The sequence below is a fragment of the Dendrobates tinctorius genome, unplaced genomic scaffold (genome assembly GCF_039654945.1).
Source record: "Dendrobates tinctorius isolate UK_male_01 unplaced genomic scaffold, ASM3965494v1 ptg000301l, whole genome shotgun sequence".
NCBI lineage: Eukaryota > Metazoa > Chordata > Amphibia > Anura > Dendrobatidae > Dendrobates > Dendrobates tinctorius.
The window spans coordinates 161563-185456 of NW_027361968.1; the positions used below are offsets into that span (position 1 = coordinate 161563).

Below are 23894 nucleotides of genomic sequence, written 5' to 3' on the forward strand. Positions count from 1 at the left end.
CAGCAATGCACAACACAGTGCACAACACAATGCACAACACAGTGCACAACACAATACACACAAAGCAGCAATGCACAACACAATGCACAGACACTGGAAGAACCAAAAAAGGATGCTTATGTTTTCGGTACGTTTTTGAATTGAAGAGGGAGAATGAAAAAAGCCAAGGTATATCTGTAAATGTCAGATTTGATTGTTGACCCAGAGAAAAAAAGCTTTTGACTAATGGCTGGGACAGTCCCTGGAGCAATCGTGGCTCTCCTCACAGCACAGAGCTTCTAATGAGGATGGATTGGGGCAAAGTCTTCATCCTTTGGAATCAGTTTTGAGCTGATTTATCCCACAAACAACATAAGAAGGCTTCTGAGGAATTACACGGGATCAATGGTTTCTTCTTGTGGTCTCATCAGTTATTGTAACGTTATATGGTTGCAACTTTTCTGCAGATGGTCGGGTCTATTCATACATCCTGGACTGTCTATGAAGGTGTGAACATGGACACATGAGGGCTGGTGGCATTTCTTTTCCCCTTGTGGTTAAGGTTTTGAGAGGCTCCTCTATTCTCCCTCCATTCTTCTTCTCCCTTCTCTTCTCCTTTGTTAACTGTACATGTTTTTCACTTCACCCTTTTCCTCCTCTTTCCTACCCCTGTTCTCCCCTTTCACTTGTTCTCACTTTTCCATTCCTTTTTCTTCCTCCTTTTTGCTGTTGTTTTATCCATTCTTTTTCTTTAGCTCCTTTTCTTTTTTTAGTTTCCTTGTTCCTGTTTTAATTTCTTGTTCTCTTTTTTCCCCTTAGTTCTCCCTCTTTTCTCTCTCTTCCCATCACTTGTTCTTCCTTACATTTCCCTTCCTTTCCTTTTTCCCTTCCCTCTTTCCAGCCTTTTTCTTTCCCTTCCTTCTCTCATTCTGCCCTTTACCTTATCTGCTCCTCCAGCTTCTGTTTTTCTCCCGTCACTTCCCTTGTGGTTGTGTTTCCTTTTCTCGTAGATCTCCCTACGTTCCTTACTCTTCCCCTCACTTTGTTCGCCCCTTTCTTTCCCCCGTCTTTTCCTTGCTCTTTTCTTTATCTACTTCTCCCCTTTTTTCCATTATTTGTTCCCTACCCTTATCCCTTCCATACTTTTCCTTCCTGTTTTTTTGTCCCTTTTCTTGTTTTCACACCTCCCTTTCTTTAGTTTCTCCTTCTGGTTTCCTTTTTTGCTCCCCGTGTTCTTTCTCACTTTCTTATCTCACCGGAGTGATCATTATTATTAGGGCACTTGGTCTCTTTCGTTAATTTCTCGCTCACAGACGCTCGTACACTCGGTCAGTCCAGGGCACCGGTTGATGTTTTCTTTCATTGAGTAGAAGATATTAATATATTACAAAATAAAAATCACTTGGAAACCAACAATCCTCTTGTAATCATCTTCACACATAAGGAACAATGGTGGATAATGATTCCATGGGGAAAATGAGTGGAAGCTGGAGCTGTAAACGGAACCTGATCATATCCTCCTCTACGTGTGTGCGCCTTGTATTGCTCAGGATTATTGTACTTGTCTATGTATGCCCATTTTTCACATGTAAAGTGCCATGGAATAAATGGCGCTATAATAATGAATAATAATAGTAATATAAAGGTGCATGGGAATGTCTCCTCATTACATTTCACATTCATTGAGTAGATCATATAATTGCCACTTACTTGCACTCTGAGCAGAGTTCTGACATTCACTTACACAGTTACGGGGCCGCCTGGGGTCATAAGTGTTTAGGAATGTGCACAATCCACCCCATGATCTAAGTGCTGGAGGACACAAAAGCTCAGTCGCCTCCACCTAATGAACTGAGTGCTGGTAGACACACACACTCAGTCACCTCCACCTAATGAGAGGACTGCTAGTGGTTACACATGCTCAGTGACCTTCACCTAACTGGCCGAGTGCTAATGGACACACACTCTCACTCACTTCCACCTAATGAGTCAAGTGCTGGTGGGTACATATGCTCAGTTTCTTCCACCTAGTGAGCCGACTGCTAGTGGACACACATGCTTAGTAATCTCCACCTATTGAATTGAGTGGTGGTGGACACACACGCTCAATCACCTCCTCCTAATGAGATGAGTGCGGATTAACACCTGCACTCAGGCACCTCCATCTAATGAGTCAAATTCTGGTGGATACACATGCTCAGTCATCTCCACCTAATGAGGTGAGTGCTGGTGGACATACGCACTCAGTCACTTTCATCTAAAGATCCGAATGCTGGTGAAAAAATACACTCAATCACCACCACCTAATGAGCTGAGTTCTGATGGACACACATGCTCAGTCACCTCCACCCAATAAGCCTAGTGCTGGTGGTCACACATGCTCAGTGAACTTCACCTAGTAAGCAGAGAGTGCTGCAAACACATGCTCACTCACCTCCAACCAATGACCTGTATGCTGGATGAGACACATGCTCAGCTACCTCCACCTAAAGAGCCAAGTGCTGGTGGACTTACATCCACAGTCTTCTCCACCTATGTAGCTGAGTGCTGGTGGTCATACACACTCAATAATCTCCACTTAATTAGTTGACAGCTGGTGGTTAAAAACAGTCACATCCACCTAATGAGCCAAGTGCCAGAGGACACACAGACTCAGTGACCTTTACCTAATGAGCCAAGAACTGTCACAAACACATGCTCAGTCACCTCCACTTAATGAGACAAGTGCTGGAGGACACACACGCTCAGTGACTTTCACCTAATGAGTCGTGAACTGGCAAACACAAGCTCAGTCACCTCCAACTAATAAGCCGAGTAGAGATGAGTGAATCCTCATTTTTCAAGGAGAAGATTGATAACATCAGACACAGTTTTGATCGACAACCCCCAGTCCCCTTCCTCCTAACTGCTCAGCCCTCCTCCTCCAAAACCAACTTCTCCACCATTACAGAAGATCGACTCTCCACTCTACTTTCAAGATCACATCTCACTACCTGTGCACTTGACCCGATCCCATCCCACTTCATCCCAAACCTCACCACAGTCTTCATCTCAACCCTAACCCACCTCTTCAACCTGTCACTAACAACTGGTGTTTTCCCCTCAAGCTTTAAACATGCTTCCATCACACCTATCCTCAAAAAGCCCTCTCTTGACCCATCCTCTGTATCTAGCTATTGCCCTATATCACTTCTCCCCTATGCCTCAAAACTACTGGAACAACACATCTATCTTGAAATGTCCTCCCACCTCTCTTCTTGCTCCCTCCTTGACCGCTTACAATATGGTTTCCGGCCACACCACTCCACTGAAACTGCACTAAGGTCACCAATGACCTACTAGCGGCCAAGGCCAAGCAACACTACTCTGTCCTCCTCCACCTGGACCTGTCCACTGCCTTTGACACAGTGGACCATTCCCTATTACTACAGACTCTCTCATCTCTTGGTATCACAGACTCGGCCCTATCTTGGATTGCGTCATACCTAACAGACTGGACATTCAGCATCTCCCACTCGCACACCACCTCCTCACAGCGCCCCCTATCCGTCGGAGTCCCGCAAGGTTCAGTCCTCGGGCCCCTGCTCTTCTCCATTTTCACCTTCGGCCTCGGACAGCTCATAGAATCTCATGGCTTTCAATATCATCTCTATGCTGATGACACACAGATCTACATCTTTGGACCAGATATCACCTCCCTACTAAACATAATCCCTCAATGTCTGTCCACTATTTCATCCTTCTCCGCTAGATTTCTAAAACTTAATATGGACAAAACAGAATTAATCATCTTTCGCCCATCTCACATGACCCCCCCAATGGGCCTATCCATTAAAGTAAACGGCTGCTCACTCTCTCTAGTCCCACAAGCTCGCTGCCTCGGGGTTATCCTTGACACTGATCTCTCTTTCAAACCACATATCCAAGCCCTTTCCACTTCCTGCCGACTTCAACTCAAAAACATTTCACGGACACGTACATTCCTCCACTAAGATTCTGCAAAAACCCTAGTCCATGCCCTCATCTCCCGCCTTGACTACTGCAACTTCCTGCTCTGTGGCCTCCCCTCTAACACTCTCACACCCCTCCAATCTATCCTAAACTCTGCTGCCCGACTAATCCACCTGTTCTCCCGCTATTCCCCGGCCTCTCTCCTATGTCAATCCCTGCACTGGTTTCCCACTTCCCAAAGACTCCAGTTCAAAACCCTAACCATGACATACAAAGCCATACACAAACTGAGTCCTCCATACATCTGTGACCTCGTCTCCCGGTACTTACCTGCACGAAACCTCCGATCCTCACAAGATCTCCTTCTCTACTCCCCTCTTATGTCCTCTTCCCACAATCGCATACAAGATTTCTCCCATGCATCCCCTCTACTCTGGAACTCTCTACCACAACATATCAGACTCTCTCCTACCATGGAAACCTTCAAAAAGAACCTGAAGATCGACCTCTTCCGACAAGCCTACAACCTGCAGTAACCACCGATCCACCAAACCGCTCCACGACCAGCTCTACCCTCGTCTACTCTATCCTCACTGTAAGAGAAAGTTCTTACTGAGAGCTGGAAGAGCTGGAAAAAGATGTAGACAATCTTCTTATCAAGCTGAGGTTGAAGTCTATTAGAAGATACACGGCAGAACAGGCACAGATAGTCAGGGAAGTTGAAGCATGCTGGCACGAAAACAGGAATTCAGACGGGCAGAGATTCGCTAGGAAGTCTGGTGGTGAAAAGGCGTCGTGATAGATCGTGGTGTGGCACATCGGCATGATGGCGGTGAAATGGCCCCGAGCAACAGTTACAGGGGCTTCTTTTACATAATGAGAACAAAGACAGCTGCATTTTGCCACAGAGGGCGTTTACATGATAATTCTACAGAAACCTGTATTTTAGAACAAGGAATATAATGACATAATACAAAGACATTAATTAAAGTTTCCCCAAACAACACTAAAACCCATAAAAGTCTTTAATATCTATAGCTACTGTCCTTAATCTTATCATTGCTTCCAGGCTTGGTCCATAAATTCATGCAATTGACATTTTAATGAGTTTGTTCTCCACCAACACTATCACGTATACACACATTGACCGTATATTTGTTAACCCTATTCCCCTATTGATACAATTTTCCTATCTAGCAGACATAATCTCATTTTACATCCTCCATTTCAAAGTACATTGTATTAGTTCTTTAGTAAAAGTTGAATATTTACCTAACTTTCACAAGATGGCTGCCTAGCTCATCATGGCCGCTCAGTATATTATGGCTGACCATTCTCTTACACTCACCCATCCCTTTGTAGATTGTGAGCTCTCACGGGCAGGGTCCTCTCTCATCCTGTACCACTCATGACTTGTATTGTGTAAGATTACTGTACTTGTATGTATTATGTATACCCCTCCTCACATGTAAAGCGCCATGGAATAAATGGCGCTATAATAATAAATAATAATAATAATAATCCAAACTGTAAAGTTCGGGGTGCGTACTGGTCACCTAGTGTCTGTGCTGAACGCAGACTTTTTTCCATAAGTCTGCTAAACTTTTCAGGTTTAGTGACAAATAAAGTTGTTGAAACACTGCAGCACAGCCAATCAACAAGCTTTTAGGCTGGGGGCACTTCTGGAGCATTCACAGTCATGTCACTGAAGAACAGCTTGTCATTACCTCTATGTAATTTACAAACACAAAAACAAAACAAAAGATAGAAAATAAAACACAAAAACAGTGTTGGCTACCTCCTTCTCCGCCTCTTCCACCTACTCTGCCATGTCCACCTGCACCTTCTCCTCAACCTTCTCCTGCACTTGGACCTCCGTCTCCTGGTTCTCGATTTTTTTTATTATTCTATGTTATTTAAGTAATTTCCCTAAAAAAACCCTCAAAAAGCACAAAAACAATGTTGGCTACCTCCTCCTCTGCCTCTTCCACCTACACCTCCAAGTCCAATTCCACATAGTCTTCCACTTGGACCTCCATCTCCTTGTTCTAGAATGTTATTTTTTTATTTTGTTAGTTTAAGTCATTTTGGGTCCCCATTGACTCCTATGGGGTACAAGGTCAAGTTCTGGTACCCAAACCAAACTTTGGAATACAATTCTTCCGAATCCAGTGAAATCGAACGTCTACGGGTCCGCTTATCCCTAAAGCCGAGTGCTGGTGGACACAAATGCTCAGACCCCTTCACCTAATACACTAAGTGCTGGTGCAATCACACGCTCAATCACCTCCACCTATTGAGCCAAATGTTGTTGGACACACACGCTCAATCACCGATACCTAATGACTGGAGTGCTGGTGGTCATACATACTCCATGTAATGAGCCGAGTGCATTAATTTAATAACTCTAGGACTACAAACATTTTTAACTTTCCCTATGATAATTTATTGTCTTGATGTTTTCCAGCCTCTGTGGTGCTCACATTAGGAGACATCCAGTGATGTCCATCAGTAAATACGAGTACAACTTTCCGATAAACCGGTTGAGGAGATCAATCTTTCTACTGTAAAATAGAAGAAACCCAAAATAACAAATCGCTTGTTCCATTGGTCACATTAGTCATGTTGTTCCCAATATTCTGCTGATTTTTGTGACTTCATGTTGAACATTTTCCGAGGACTGAAACCTATCGAGTCATTGCTGAGTCCAGGAGCATTTACGTGAAGGAGAGAGACCGAAGCACGTGATCTGATTGCAGGATTCATCGGATCCTTCACGTCTGGTGATCCGTCCTCCGGCCATGGAAGGAGTTCAGCATCTCGGCAGAATTGTCTTCATAGTCACTGTGATCAATGTCGTCTTCATCTGAGAACCATGGGATCGTATTATGCCAGGTGCTCACACCCCTGATGAGACGGTAGATCCTGGAACTAAGCAACAATGGAGACTTAATATCATATTATACTTTATAGTATTTAAAGATCTCTCCGAAATCAATTATTAAAATGTGAAAGACGTTTTGCAATCTTTTTTTCAATGCAAATATCTGATGACTTGAAGTTTCAGGCGTTAATGTGACGCCGCACTAGTGAGAGAACATCTAATTTAGGTGTGGAATTTTCATGGAGATCATGGGCAGATCAAAGCCTGCAATGGGTACATCGGTTTGGCTTCATGAGTGGCAGTGTTGTGTGTATATGTGAACATTAACGGATTTGGTGATGGCGTGTGCTCAGGTCTCAGCGTAGAAGGATGTTTTCATGAGGATTTTATAAACTGTCTTGTGATACAGCAATATCAAATTCACGGTCCTTTCTAGCACCATGCAAGGAGTTAATGAAGGCCATGTTGTGTCCGACCCGATGGAAGGTTCCCAGGACAGCTGAAATCTGTGACATGGACATACCTGCACCTCGGAGAAAAGCCTTTAGTTGATCAATTATCATTCTCCGTAACCTCGGGTCCATCTTATCATCATGTGACACCAGAATTAAGTCTTTGGCACATTTTGCAATGCTATGCTGTTCCTGCAGGATGCCCTTTTTCCGGTAATCACCACTATCCTCCAGGTCATCAATGATCACCAGTACATTCCTCTTCCCTGTACACAGAAGAACTTAAGTCAGTCGCAATTTTCATGCTGTGATGGCCATTTTGCAAAATTGACAAAATGAAGTGCCGCCATATTGGTTGTCAATTTTAAAGTAGATTCTTATAAAGCAATATGAATGTAGAACCACTATGCCTGCCTGTCCAGAATCACTGCAAAAATGGCCATAATTTATGTCGAAATCATCTCTAGTGGTCGTCTTCATACAGATTAATACCTTGGACCGTTCACTATGGCGGGTTTATGGTGTTGGCTTGTTATGTCTTGCACTATATTACTCTCTGTAAGCTGACTGTGACAACCCATGAAATAAATTACTATAAAGTAGAACCTGTCCATCCATATCTCATCTCTTACCAAGTATCATGTGAAGCGTTTCTAGTTCTTGGTCATACAGAGAATCGGTCACATTGGTGACGTTGACTCTTCCTCTGTTCTTGCTGTGATAAACGATCCCAACTGTGCTCTGATTGATGTCATCTATGAAGTCCTGGAACTTCTGACTGTTGTAGATTAAGTAACTATTCACATTTGCAACAAGAGAACTGAGTTCCTTAGATCTGAGTATGTCCACCAGCCAGGAGTAATCCCTGTCAGTTGATCTGGAGAAGATTCCCACACAGTGATGTTTTATTACTGGCCCCTGATAAGAGATAGAACAGATAGATGATGCTCAGGGGTGGAACATTGGGAAACTCAAATGCAGTCACATCACTCCTCAATTCTTAATATCAAGCAATGAACATCATTATCGATTGCATTGTGGATTTTCCCAAATCTCAGCAAAAGTGCCCTAAAACCACTAATGCTAAATATTAAAAGTCACAAGTGTTCACTATTGACCAGGGCTACTGTTTATGACAACATATTTTGATTTCAGGAACTAGAGACTAGGGGTGGGTAAACCCGTACAATAAGGTTCGGTGTCCGTACCGAACACCTAGTGTCCATGCGCGGACCCCGAACACGGACGTCTCCAGGAAGTCTGTGTCACTGTTTGGCTTTGGCATAATCTGTGTGACAGTCTTAGAAACATCATCTCTGATCAGCGGTAAGTTCATTACCGCCAGTCACAGCTCTGCAGTTCCCATACTGTCAAACAGATGACAGCATGTGAGCCAGCAGCTCTGACTGGCGGTAAAAAGATTACCCCTGGTCACAGGCGTCGGCTGATGAGAGTACTACTCTCATCATCGTAGGCCTGCTCTCAGTGATAGCAGTGAGAGCAGGTGAGGCTGATGAGAGTATTCACCAGCCAGTGCCTGTGCAATATAAATAAGCATTCGTTTGAATGGGGTCCACGTTCAAGTTCTGGTACCGTTTTGGTACCCAAAATGAACTTTAAAATATTCGGCGGAACATACATGTGTTCGCCCACCCCCAGTAGAGACCAGATAGTATCTAAAAGTGTTTTTTTCACAAACAAATCCCATGTCCTTATGAACTATTTGTGCAATTCAGAGTCACTATGTCAGCAAGAAAATCCCGATTGATTAGTTGCTTTATCTCGATAGCAAGTAGAACGTCAGAGAACTCTCGTTATAGCTTACAAGAACTCATGCCATCTTACCTGTGAGGAGAGAGGTCCATGTCCTGTACCTGGGGATTAAAGTGATAGGATGATTGCAGTTTTATTTTATTAGCATATGATTCTAAGATTTACATGAATAATTATTACAGACCTTTTGAAATTTGAGTTTAGGTGTATATATATATATATAAAGGAAAAAAAAATGCTCATTTCAGAGTGAATCGATTTGCTGCAAACCTCAATACTGCAAAACCTCCGATTGCCCTGAAAGGATATTTTTAACACTCTGAGGTCTATTAGGACTGTATCCAACTCTTCAAACTCTTTTACCACAATCACAGCCTCAGTAATGTCAGTGTCACAGTGATCTCATCATAGAAATAGTAACCAGGTAGTGACCAACACCTCATATAATAACAGTGCAATGACAGACTTTTCATGTTTTTAAATTATAAAATCAGTCCAAAAAGTATCCTTCTTAGTCAATTGTGACAAGGCTGATCATTCTGGGTAGAACACTGACTATGTCGCTGTCAGAGGTAACATCCTCTCGCTGAGGCTGAGACGAATGATGTGCCATATATTTGATAATGCCCTCTACTTTGTCCCCACAAATGCACTTTCCAAAGGAAAAGGAGGCCAATTATGACCTGCGTTTGGTAGTACTACTGCCCAAGCCACTGGTGTCAGTGGTGATACTACTGATATATCCATTGCTATTGCCACTTTTTCTTTTTACCATATATTTTGGACAACACTATAATTAAAGCGTTTGCCCACTACTTTTCTATTGATGGCTGATCCTTAGGATATCCATCAATATCTGATACGACACCTGGCGCCCCCACTGATCAGCTATTACCGGCAGTGGTCATAAGTTCTCCGATGCTGCTAAGACACAGCAGCTCCATCAATTTTTTAGTGGCTGTGTGGATGGTACTTCCGATACACCTTCTATTCAAATGAAGAGAACCGGCCGCCCCTTGTAACAGCTGATCATTAGGGGGGCCGAGTGTCATGCCCCCACCAATCAGATATTGATGGCCTTTCCTAAGGATGGGGTTAGGGTTGACAATATTTTGCACCCCCATTATTCAATTCTTGACAAAAAATAGGTAACAACAAACAATAGGTTGGTTCACATCCTGTCTTGTTTCTGCTTTTCTTGTTCATTGAGAAGGAAGATGCCAGCTCCTCCATCACATACGCTGACTGATCATATGGCGGTTGGCATCTCTCCTATCTCTCTGCTGCTATCACTTGAATCTCTGCTTTTTTCGCAGAATACTTTGCTCATCTTCTTCACTGCTGCACTTGTACCACACACGCAGTCTGGCCTCTTTATCCAATGTTTTAGAGCTTTCTCTTCATATCTCTATTGTTGAGCTGTCAGCTCTGACATCTGCATCCTATCCCAGAATAACCCTAAAATGACTGCTGCATTCCCTGCCCTGCCTTTTTTACAGGCTGTCTTACTCGCTCCTGATTGGCTGAAATATTCAATGTGATGTGATAGCTGCAAGGCATTATGGGGGACCGGTGCAGTCACCCCTGAGATCTTTTGAGCCTTCGGTGGCTGATACAATCTTCTATACATAGTCGGAGGGCTTTTTCTTTGTGATCTACACAAATCGAATTGTAAGTTCTTCAAATTTCCTGGACCTATGACTTTCCTAAAATTATAAATTCTACTGAATTAAATTTGCATCAATATTTGTATGATCATAAATATAATGAATGAGATCTTTACCAGATGTAGGAAATGTTCTCGGTGCATCATTCGTTCTCTGGTCACAATTGATGAATTCTGCAGAGGAGACATCACACACAATGGAATAAGTAACAACGGGGCGAACATTTCTCTGCAGGACACCAAATGTCTCTTATAACTTATCAGATTATCATCATACCGACAGCACAGCACTCAGCATTACTATCTGAGTGTATCTGTGACCTGGGGTTGTCGTGTGTAAAAAAGGTTCCTGGGACACTTTGGAAAAATGTCGTCAGGACAGGTTGTACCACTCCTAGGATTGTGGTGGCAGGGCGGCATAATGTACTATAGCTGGACCCCTCTAGTCTTTATTTCAGGTGCACTGACAGCTCGGCCTCACATGGATTTGTTGGTGGAACCAGTTTTGCTGCCATTTCTCCAAAGGAGCCGTTTTACAACACAACATCCCCCAACCACATGTTCTTCAAACAACTGTGAGCTACTTGTGCCGCCTAAACCTGCTCCCATAGCTGCAGCATTTCTAGTCTTGTCTCCATGAAGCACATCGGGGACGTCATTGGTCGGTGATTATACAGGAGCTGCCGGCAGTGTCTCCAGACTGGTCTCCATGAAGCACCTTGGGAAGTCATTGGTCGGTGATTACACAGGAATTGCCGGCAGCATCTCTGGACTTGTCTCCATGGAGCACAACGGGGATGTCATTGGTCGGTGATTATACAGGAGCTGCCGGCAGCGTCTCCAGACTGGTCTCCATGAAGCACATTGGGACGTCATTGGTCGGTGATTACACAGGAGTTGCCGGCAGCATCTCTGGACTTGTCTCCATGGAGCACATCGGGGAAGTCATTGGTCAGTGATTACACAGGAGTTGCCGGCAGCATCTCCAGACTGGTCTCCATCGGGCACATCAGGGACGTCATTGGTCGGTGATCACACAGGAGCTGCCGGAAGCATACCTGGACTTGTCTCCTTCTTGGTGATGTATTTTCAATGTTGAGGAGTGTGTAATCAACACAGATAGCTCCAAATGTTTGTGTTGTCAAACTGAGCCCCCCCATCTCATGACCACATTGGTAATGTACATGAGTACACCTATCCTCCAATACCAATACTGAGGCCGACAAGAACTATGAGCCTCCATCACCTGAACCTCGCCGCTGCATCCTCAGTTCCATCTTTACTTTTTCCATCCGCCTCTTCTCCATCTTGTCTCGGTAGGATACAAGTAGTAAGTTACCGGCCCGTTCTGCAGCCCGGGGATGTGTGGCCAGGATGTGGGACTTCTCTCGATCACTGTTGTCCTCCACGTCATCAATGATAATGGCCACATTCTGCTTCCCTGTAGACAGCAAAGGTCACAGATCATGAAGGAGGCAGAAATTAATGTCCTCTGGCGTAGTTTTTATTTTTTGTTTCATATATCAATATTTCACATCAAAAAAGCAACTTTGTAATATATTTTATCAGAGAAATTTGCTTCTTTCTCTGCCAAAATTGATCAGTCATTATCTAAACTCTCAATTTTGAGTTGAAATCCGTATTCAGTGATGACTTTCCCATTTCTGAGATAGGAAATGGCAGTTGGTATGGATACCATTTTATGTTGACAGTAGAAGGGAGGAGCTAGAGGCGGGGCTAGAGATGAGCTCCTCCCCCTCCCATCTAGATAGAATCTTATCAGTGTATTCTTCCAACGATGTCACTATCAGTTTCCGTAGAGTGACATATGGCTGTCATGGTGGTTATGCCGGTACAGGAGTTGAGTCCATACAATTCCTGCCGGTAGCTCTGCCTAAGTGACTGCTGAGCTCCTGCTGTAACAGCCAGCGCCAGTGTCCACACTACACCTGGTTGTTTAATCCTCTAAAGGCCTCAATCAAAATCGATGGCAGCATTTAGAAGATTGTGAGAAGGAGGGAGCTCACTCTCATCGGCCCCCTTGCAATGCAGTGATGGCAGCTTCGGTGGCCTGTTAGACCATGCCATATGCCAGGTCTAAAAGGTGCTCCATTGCTCTGCCACAATGACGGATCTAATACATTAAACCGGTGATCAGAGAAATAAAAGTTGAAGTTCCGTAAAGGGACTAATTATAAAGTAAAAAAAAAAAAGAGTAAAAATGTGTTTGTAAAATTTAAAAAATACACAAAAGAAAATTAAATAAATTGTGAAAAAAATATACCAATAAATACAAATATTTGTAAAAACATAAAATAAACAAAATCCTGCGCATATTTGGTATTACCGCATTCAGAATGACCTGATCTATAAAACGGTCAGATGGTGAGCGCATAAAAAAAATCCTAATTTGCTGATTTTTATACCTTCTGCATCCGAAAAATCGGATTAGAAAGTGCTGAAAAAAGGTTATGAGCCCAAAAATGGTACCAATAAAATCAACTTATCCTTCAAAAAGCAAAACCTCACATGACTGTCAATAGAAGAATATCCAGGAAAAAACTGTAAATCTGGGATCGCTATAATTGTAATCACTTATATCACACGACAAACGGCATGCAAAAATTAAAATAAAGGCAATTCTTGAACTGCTGATTCTTTTTTCATTCTGTCTTCCAAAGATCACAGTAAAAGGCTCTGTACACATTTATCCTGTGATCTACACTCAGCGCATACATCAGGGTTTCCATGTAAATGTTAATGCTTGAGACTACCCCATTGTGGGAGGGGCTTAGTGTTAGGGCAAGTGACTGCTTCCTGGAGATAGTGAGATAGAGTTGGAGATAGAGGGGATAAGTGAGCTATAGCAAGAGGAGACTAAGGCCCCGTTACACGCAACGATACTGTGAACGATATCGTTGCGTGTGACACGTAGAAATGATCAACGATCAGTTGGCTGATCGTTAATCATTGCCTAATGGTCTGGGCCATAAATCTATCGTTGGTCTCCCGCTGGGCAGCACACATCGCTGCGTGTGACAGTGAGAGACCAACGATCAGCGAGCTCCCAGCGCCATACAGCAGACTCTGAGAGCTGGTATCCAGGGTAAACAGAGGGTAACTAAACGCCACGCGGCTCTTAGTTACCCACTGTTTACCCTGGATTCCAGCATGCTCGCTGGTCCTGATCGCTGGTGAGCTGTCACATAGGCAGACTCACCAGCGATCAGGACCAGCGAGCACGCTGGTATCCAGGGTAAAGAGCTAACTATGTCCCAGCGATCCCATCCATGTTGGATCGTTTGTGGGATCGCTGGGACATTGAAGCATGGAACGGGGCCTTAAGATAAGGGATAGCAAGATCCTGGATTTATTGATAAGACAGAGTGGCCTTCAAGAACTGGGACCTTTGATAGGATGACGAGTCATGAAGAACCCTGAGCTTGTAAACTCCGAAGGTAATGGACCTAAACAGGACTGAGATTGTGGGACTAGTGGAGGTCCAGAGAAGTAGATCCAGGACACCAGTAGTGGAATAAATGGGACATGGAACTACTGAGCGAGCAGAGAGACTTGTATCTGGGTTGTGACGAGGTAGGGTGATACAATGGGCTTCATTGGCCCTGGAGTAAACTACAGAGGAAGGATGTGAATGAAAATGCTTCTTACTGTAAAGGAAACGTCCATAAGACTTTGTTCCTGCGACCCCTTGTACGTAACCCTCACTAAGTTACCGTTCAGTAAAGACTGTGCTTTAGAACAGGAGTCTCCTTTATTGAACTGCGGAATCCTTGGTCCTGGCCAGCTGCCACCATTGGCTACAGGCGGGCTGCACAGGTGCAAGGTCCTCATGGCACTAACTCACAAACCAAGCCAGGACCCACACTTTCATATAGCGTGCCGGGACGGCGTAAAAAGAAGAGACGAGTGCCTTGTCTGAAGCAACCACCCTGCGACACGCTGCACATTTACTCCTGCTACCTTTCCAAAAATGAAAAATTTTGGCTAAAGCAACAGTTCCTTGAAAAAAAATGTAATATTTCATTTTTATGGTCCAATAATACAAAATTCTGCAAATTACCTGTTATTTTACAATGCTTACAGGGTATAGATAAATAAATTCCTAGAGAGGTGAAGTTTACAAAATGGAGTTATTTCTTGGCAGCTTCTCCTGTTCTGACACCTTAGGGGATTTCAAATGCAACTTGGTTTAGTCGTAGAAATAGTGACATAAAACTAAGTTAATGCATTTAATTAATAACACGGACAATTTACACCTTTCGATTGAAATGAGAGACTGTAGAGGAATGCATTTTTTATCTGTCAATGATGAGAATGGTACTTACAGTTCAATCTGGATTTTTACATACAGCTATGTCGAGAAGGTCAAAGCATAATGAGACAGTACGTTGCAAATTATATAGAGACTCTCTTCATTCCAATATCTCTTACAGATCAGGAATTCAAGATGTATGTTATGGAGAAGCTCCAAATGGCTATGACAGTTCTTGGTGCCGGAACCCTATCCCTAACCCTAACCCTGCCTTGTTGTAAACTTCCACATTTGGGGTGCTAACTAGAATTGATCGAATTTGTTCGGGTTCCCTCTTATTCCTCAAGTAGGTATGGCGAGGCAGGGTAACTTTTCAGAAATTTCTGAACAACTAGGTTCAGCACGTGAGCCATGCATGGCATGTGTACCAGCGTGCCGACCTTTAAAGCCGCCACCAGGTTACACCCGTTATCACAGACCACCAGACCAGGATGGAGGTGCAGCAGGGAGAGCCACTGATCGGTCTGTTGTTTTAAAGCTTGCCACAGCTCGGATGATGTTTGGTCTACTGCTTTGCGTAGGGCACTAACCACTTGTTCCAGTGGACTAATGTGGACAGCAGAAGCCAGGCTCTGACCCCAAAAACAGCGGGGAAAATAGACCGGTGCATTAAAAAAAGGCAGCACAAAATGCTAGAACTCACTGTGCTGGGAAAATATTGCTTTGCCTCTAAGGCTGGGGTCACACTGCGTTAATGCAGTCCGTTCAGTGCATAGCGTTATGCTATACCGCTAGCGCAGATGCTGCAGCCCGCGTCCGAGAGTCCATCACAGAATGACGGCACATCGCTAGCACATGCCAATTATGACATGCTGTAGTGAAACCTCCACCAGGGGGAGCTGGTGAGGGAGGAGAGGTTACACACTAAGAGCAGCAACAATGAGCAACAGCACAGGTGCCACAGGTAACGAGAGAGAATAGTCAGACAACCGAGTCAGAAACTAGCAGGAGCAGACGTACCAGAAGGAGCAGCAATACACGTAGTCAAAATACCAAGCCGAGAGTCAGAAAGCCAGAACATGAGAACGGGGTCCAAAACGTGAGACGAAATACGTGGTCGGGGTACAAGCCGGGGAGTCAGATGCCAGAGAGGGAACGTAACAGCAGAGACGAATACCAAGAGACGGGGTCAGAGATCAGTCCGGGTCATACACGTGAATATCAGTCAAAGGCAGGGTGGATAAAAATCAATGTTTTTTTAAAAAAAATCAAAAAAATCGGATTTTTTTGATTTAAATCGGATTTTTTTGATTTAAATCAGATTTTTTTTAAATAAACTGCTTTTTGAGGAAAATATTTTACCATCCAAAGGTTCTTCCATCATGAGATAAAGCTGAGTTGTTTAACTCAGTAGAATAAAGGCTGTATATGTGTAACATTCACAATGCCATGCTCTTCCAGAGGTTTCTGTAGGATTAGTGGGCAGTTTCTCTCCTATATTATCACAGACGCTCGCTTTACTTACGCAGTTCTCAAAACTGAATTTGACTCCGCAGAGGTCCCAGCCTCTTCTTCACGGCAAAAATGTTACAACATGAACAGAGTTGAGAAAAAGACCTTAATCCTATTGTTCTACAAACCTATAAATACAGAATCAACCCCTTCAGTGCCAAGTCCAAGAAGTTAGACAATATGTTTCTGATTGTTTGGAGTGGAATAGATCTGCACAACACAAGAAGAATGTGAATCTAAGTGTGAGGAGGAGGAAGGTCAAGCAGACAAGAAAATGAAAGTGAAACTTTGAGCACAATACTGCAGCATAGCCACAGACAGACAAGTCTGGATCTGTTTGTGTGTACGATCTGAGGTTTATTACATTCTTTCCTTATAATGGCAGCAGGCCGTAAAAGAGACCCAGTTTGGGAATATTTTAATGAAGCTCCTTCGCCTATCGGTAAGGCAGGCATGCGTGCAAAATGCAAACGATGCAACAAAGAGATGCAAGGCCTGGTGGCGCGAATGAGGCAACATCATGAAAAGTGCGGTGATGAAGATGACCAAAGAAACACTTCTGAACAGGCAGGATCTTCAGGTTGGTAAACATTTTTATTGAATCCTATTTCTAAAGACTGAACTGTCATGTGTGAGAAAAATTATATTTATTATTATTACTGCATGTTACTGTCATTTGGTACAGTTATGAAGAAAAACAAATATTCCTTTTGGGGCAGGGGCAGTGATGTGTTGTGTACAATAAGCAGAAATTGTATAAACAATAAAATAACAGCATTGACTTTTTTTGTTTAGGGGAATTCATGGATTCTGGAAACTATCCACCTCCAAGATCACCATCATCCTGTTCTACAGTTTCAGAGTTATCCATCCAGGATAGTGCTTCATTAGCAGCAGCAGCATCATCATCAGACACCCACAGCCACATATCACCATCACCCAAAAGGAAGAAAAAACCTTTGCCTCCTGGAACCACCATAGATAGGTTTGTGATAAGAACTAGAAGATTAGAAAAAGAGTTGATTGATGAAAAAATTGCCCAGTTTATTTATGCAACGAACTCTTCTTTCCGTCTGACTGAGAACCCACATTTCATTAATATGGTTCAGTCACTGAGACCAGGATACAGTCCACCCAGCAGAGCTGATGTTGCAGGGAAACTGCTGGATCAAGTGTATGACAGAGAAATGGAGCAATGTGCAACAGCTCTGGAGGGTAAAATTGTTAACCTAAGTATTGGTGGGTGGAGTAATGTCCACAATGATCCTATTGTATGTGATTGTATAACAACAGAAGAAGGTAAAGTCTTCCTTGCACAAACAACTGATACGTCAGGAAATGCACACACAGCAGAATACTTACAAGAAGTGGCAGTAAAAGCTATAACGACATGTGAACAAAAATTCAAATGTCTAGTACGCAGTTTGGTCACTGACAATGCTGCAAACGTATCCAAGATGAGAAGAGATTTAGAAGAGCAGGGAGGGAATGCAAAGCTGCTAATAACATATGGTTGCAGTGCTCATTTGCTGCACCTCTTAGCCAAAGACTTAAGTGTTCCAGAAATAAAGGCTAATGTTGTTGAAATTGCTAAATACTTCCGTAATAATCATTTTGCTGCCGCAGCTCTGAAAAGGATGGGTGGAACCAAGCTAACGCTCCCACAAGATGTTAGATGGAACTCTGTGGTGGACTGTTTTGAGCAGTATATCAAAAACTGGCCTATTCTGATGACACTTTGTGAAGAAAATCGAGATAAAATAGATGGCACTGTCACGGCCAAAATCCTCAACATTGGGCTTAAGAGAAATGTTGAACATATGCTGAGCTTCCTGAAACCCATCTCTCAAGCTTTAAACAAAATACAGAAAAATAGCTGTTTTATTGCGGATGCTGTTGAAATTTGGAAGGAACTGAGTGAACACTTAAAAACAGAACTACACATGGACAGAATTAAATTACAAGCAGTAAACAAACGAATGGGACAAGCACTGACTCCAGCTCATTTTTTGGCAAATATTGTCAATATCCAATATCAGGGTCAAAACCTAAGTGCTGAGGAAGAGGAGTTAGCTATGACATGGGTATCCAGCAATCATCCATCTTTAATGCCAACTATAATAAACTTCAGAGCTAAGGGGGAACCATTCAAGAAATATATGTTTGCTGAAGATATTTTAAGGAAGGTCACACCAGTAAACTGGTGGAAGTCACTTAAGCGCTTGGATTTAGAGACTGTTCAAGTAATGATTTCACTTTTAACAGCAGTAGCTTCTTCTGCAGGCGTTGAAAGAATATTCTCTTCCTTTGGACTCATTCATTCTAAATTGAGAAATCGGTTGGGACCCAATAAAGCAGGAAAGCTTGTTTTTCTTTTCCAGATTATGAATAGGAACAAAGAAGAAGATGATGATGAAGATGACGACAAGTGAGCTACAGAGGACAGCAGGGACAGTAGTATTTAAGTTTTTCATGTGTCGGCTGGGCTGACAGTCTAAGTTTCTTAAAATATATATATATTTTGTTTAGCCAAATTAGTTAACAAACATGGATGTTTGTTTAAGCAAATAACTTATGCTGTAATGTTGTTATTGTTTCAGTTGAATAAATCTATTTAAATTGTTATTAAGGTCAGGATTATTTTTCTCCTTCCTAAGTACAACAGAACAGTGGTGTCCAAATATGAATGATTAACCCATTAAACTGGGGAGAAAAAAGCAATATAAAAAGTGATTCTAAAAATCTTCATCTACTTGCATGTTAAAGTAGAAAGAACTAGTTTAGGTAGAAACTTTGATTTAAATCACTGATTTAAATCAAGCCTTACTGACTAGTGATTTAAATCGTGATTTAAATCAGTTAGATTTAAATCAAATCCACCCTGGTCAAAGGCAGGAGGATCACCAGGGTACAAGGGTCAGCGGCTCTAAACTGCAAGCTTGAGCTATCACTAACACTGGTCAGCAGGCTGTGAGGGATTGAAATAGCCCAGCTAGCTCCAGAACGAGGCTGATGAGATTAACTCCCGCATGACCAGTCCGGAGTGAAGACAGCAGAAAATAAACTCCGGACTGGACCATGACACATGCGTTAGCGATGCGCCCAATAATGGGAGTGAATGGCAAATACTGGCAATGCAACGAGTAACCAAAATACCGAACTGTCCGTGCGAATAGTAATGAACACACTCGCTCATCACTAGTGCTGACCATTCTTCATGGACTGCTACATAATAAAAAAAGAGAAACTGATGAAACTCGGAACAAACTCTGATAACAAAACCGGATGAATCGCTGTCTGCCCGAACGTATAGGATCAGTGTTCTCTCTGATCTCAGCAATCCAACCCCTCATATGCCGCTGTGAATGTGCGGTAAAAAAATAGTTTCAGCAATTAAAAAAATGTAAAATATTAATGTTTTATTACATTTTTTTAAATATTTACATGTATAAAATATGAAAAATTATTTTAAAAGTTTTGTTATTTTTCAGCTCTAAACACTAGGGGATCAGCTGCTGCTAATTGCCATGAAACAAGACAAATAAGCAGAGATCATTAAACCACCAAAAATCAGTAGTGTAGTGGGAAAATCGGTAATATAAAATGTAGCTTTTAATAATACTAACATGTAAAATATTCTAACCAAAATTGGACTAAAGTGCAAACAGTGCAACACCGCACCAACCAGAACTACCACATATACATATAGTACGTCACCAGTACTGACCAACATACAGGACCATGGGTCCCGGCAGTAGCAGACTAGCGACAAAATACGACCTGATTAGAATCAGTCATCCAAAGCGTGCCTCTGTTATGAACACTAGTATACACAGACATGTGGCCTGCCCTAATGGTCCCACAATAATCCCAGTATATATTAGGCATCACATAAAAAAGGAACCCTCTCATCCAATCAGCAGTATGGGGTTAACGGGGTAGGCGCATGTGGTGATGGTTGGGGATGTAGATAATTCGCAAGGGTGCGCGTTTCCTTTCTGTAGAATTCTTCATCGGAGTCAAAACAACGAAACAGCCGCAGTAACCTGCTGGTATTTGGCACCATTTTTCTCCTTTCTACAGGCGGGTGCCCACTGTTTTTCTAAAGATTTCCTTTAGAGAGTAACTAAACTTTTAACAACTGTTTTATATTTTTAAACTTGTTCATCTTGTATTTTACCGAGCGTATCATAAAGGGTCTGCAGCTCCAGGTCATACTTTATAGTGGTCACCGTGTTCCTCTCCGTCTTCTGGCTTTGGTAGAGGATCCCGAATGTGCATTTCCTGACTTCTTGTTTGAACTCCCTGACTTTGTCTTTAGACATATGGAAGTTTTGGACATGACTAATATGAGGGCGGAAATCCTCAGATCTGAGGATCTGCACCAGCCAGGAGTAATCACTGTCACTGGATCGGGAGAAGATTCCTACTCGGTGTCTTTTTATCACCTGATAACAGGAGAAACACATGAGGTTCAATATGATGAGATCTCGGGGGCAGTAACATGTACTGAGAGTGGAATCAGAACTGGGAACAATATCCTGGAGGAGATGAGGAAGAGGAGTAGGAAGAGAGAAGGAGGAGTAGGAGAGGATGAGGAGGAGGTGTAGGAAGAAAGGAGGTGGAGGAGTAGCAGAGGATGAGAAGGAAGGGTAGCTGAAGATGAGGAGAAGGAGTAGTTGGAGATGAGGACGAGGAGTAGCTGGAAGGTGATGAGGACGAGGAGTAGCTGGAGAAGAGGAGGAGTAGCTGGAGATGAGGAGAAGGAGTAGTTGGAGATGAGGACGAGGAGTAGCTGGAGATGAGGATGAGCAGGAGTTGGAGATTAGGAGGAGGAGTAGCAGGGGAGGAGAAGGAGTACCTGGAAATGTGGATGAGGAGTAGTTGAAGATTATGAGGAGGTGTAGCAGAGGATAAGGAGGAGTAGAAGATGACGAGCAGTAGCAGAAGATGAGGATGAGAAGAGCAGCAGGAGATAAGGAGGAGTAGTAGCAAGAGATGATGAGGAGGACTTGCTGGAGATGAGAAGGAGGAGTAACAGAAGATGAGGTGGAGGGGAAGCTGTAGATGAGGAGGAATAGCAGTGGATAGGAGGAGTAACGGGATAAGGAGGAGTAGCAGGAGATGAAGAGGAGGTGTAGCAGTAGATGAGGAGGAGAAGTAGATGAGGAGGATGAGGAGCAGGGGAGGAAGAGGAGGAGTAGCAGATGATGAGGAGGAATAAAGTTGACCTTTATTATTACTGTTTGGCATTAAAGTGTTAACTCATTAATGGAGATTCTCTTAACATTCTCCCACAGTATACAGGATAAATGATAGATTTGTGGGGTCTTACCACTGTGACCCTTATTGATTGATAGAGAACCCAGACCCCGATCTCTTACCTGGGAGAAATGTTCACCAGCGTCACCTGTGGAGGAGACAGAGAAGATGAGACGGCGCCTTCACTATCAGACCAAACTTTCTGCCATTTTATTTAAAAGAGGAAACAGAAATTAGACCCAGCTGTGACCTTAAGGCTGTGTGCCCACGTAAGCGTTTTTTTTGCATTTTTTAAGCGTTTTTCCATGCAAAAATGCTTAAAAAACGCGTACATTAAGCATTCCATTCTTATAATGCATTCTGCAATTTCTGTGCACATGATGCGTTTTTTTCAACAGACAAACGCATCGCGGAAAAAAACGCAGCATGTTCATTAATTTTGCGGAAAAAAACACATTTACAACTATATTCAATGAGAATGTGGATGCTCCGGGAAAAAAACGTAAAAAAAACGGGCAAAAAAATGCGCAAAAAACTAGCAAAAGAACGCAAAAAAAATGTGGTTTTCCTGGGAAGGAGTCCGGTTTTTCTCAGGAAATTTCTGCATACGTGGGCACATAGCCTTAGTGTCAGGATTTAGCATTTTCCGCTTCTGCTGCAGAGCGCCGTCTATTGTGACCGATTCTGTGGTTACTAAAACATCAGTCCAGAAAATAAATGATTCACAAACTGAAGACTGGAGGCTTCATAGATAATGAATATTACTGTAGAGGGAAAAGGAAAGAAAGGGAAAAAGGAAAGAAGGGATGAAATGGAGGAAAGAAAGAAAGAAGGAAAAGGAATGATGGAAGAATGGAAGGAAGGTATAAATGAAAGGAGAAAAAGGGAGGTAGAGATGGAGGAAAGAAGGAAAACTGAATAAAAGACGCAAGAAAAAATAAGGAAAGAAAGGTTGAAGATAAGAATGGAAGTAGAAAATATCTACGATATGATGGGGAAAAAGAGGAAAACACTGGTGAAAGGAAAAAGGAAGAAAAGTGAGATGATCACATAGTTATGATATTTCACCTGCGTTGTCACGGTATCCGGTGTTTTGCGGCTCCTGGTGATGGTGATCGCTGCTGATGAGTTCCCTGGTTGATCTCCTTCCCATAGGACGTCTCCCTGAAATGACCCCACATATAATGAAGATGGCGGCACTGTGCCCTATTACATCAGTTATACTGTCAGGAATAACACCATCAATGGTGACTGGTTTATGTGGAATTGTTGATGTTGATTTTTTTTTTACTTAAAGTGGATCTGCCACCAGATTATACCATATAAATTGTATGCAACATTACAAAGATCTCTTAGGCCAGATGAGGCTGGGATATTTGCTTTGAAAATAGAACATTTTACTTGGCTACTGACATATTGTTGGATTACCTGCAAGGACTGTTTCCCACATGATCAAGGGCTTTACATTGTTTTTTCACTTACGGTATATGACAACGTTTCTCACAATCTGGAAGAATATGGGCTCATAGCAGTTGAATATTTATTAATACCCATTAATGTGTCCAGGTAGCTGGAGCCTCAATGGGCTGAAAACTCTCTGAATGCCTTGTTATTATATTTATGTCATGGTGGGAAAGTCAGTGCTTATTACGGGCAGATGTGTCGCTCAGTGGAGCGTTCTTCTGCTTTGGTCGTTACATTGATGACGTCCGTATAATATACGGGGCCCCGATGTGACGACCAAACAAGTCAATACATCAATAATACTCTTCACCTAAAATTCACAGTGGACATAAGGAAGCAAATCTACTCAGCCTGAAAATGCCAAGTGATATCTACATTCTCACTACACAAGATGATTCCTGGTCATCCAGGACATGTGATAAAGCTGATCCAACAGGAAAATTTACAGGAGAAAAAGCAATAATGTGAGAACATTGATGGAGCGGAGTTACTCTGAATGGGGCAAAGAAAGTGGACTAAGAAGAGAGAGAGTGGTAGAAGAAAGGTGAGTCCAAATATGTTTTATGCCACGGCAAATAATGACATACAAATCAATCAGATTAATAATATAATATCATTTTTTGTAAAAAATAAATAAATCCAAAGACATACTGATAGGGAATTTAGATTGTGAGCCCC

The 23894-nt window shown here is 42.7% G+C and overlaps 1 protein-coding gene across 4 annotated transcripts in view; it reads right to left on the reverse strand.

Annotated features, from left to right (window-relative positions):
• Nucleotides 1–6350: 6350 nt before the first annotated feature.
• Nucleotides 6351–23894, reverse strand: part of LOC141073433 (uncharacterized) — a 50629-nt gene continuing 33085 nt past the window's right edge. For all 4 annotated transcript variants that reach the window (XM_073560631.1, XM_073560634.1, XM_073560633.1 and 1 more), the window contains 9 exons: nucleotides 22821–22916; nucleotides 21875–21900; nucleotides 20671–20938; nucleotides 11952–12146; nucleotides 10823–10879; nucleotides 9112–9140; nucleotides 7899–8184; nucleotides 7338–7532; nucleotides 6351–6861 (listed from right to left, as the gene is read on the reverse strand). In XM_073560631.1, the coding sequence (XP_073416732.1) occupies nucleotides 6830–6861; nucleotides 7338–7532; nucleotides 7899–8184; nucleotides 9112–9140; nucleotides 10823–10879; nucleotides 11952–12146; nucleotides 20671–20938; nucleotides 21875–21900; nucleotides 22821–22916 (1184 nt within the window). In that variant the 3' untranslated portion in view covers nucleotides 6351–6829. The remainder of the gene's footprint in view (nucleotides 6862–7337; nucleotides 7533–7898; nucleotides 8185–9111; nucleotides 9141–10822; nucleotides 10880–11951; nucleotides 12147–20670; nucleotides 20939–21874; nucleotides 21901–22820; nucleotides 22917–23894) is intronic.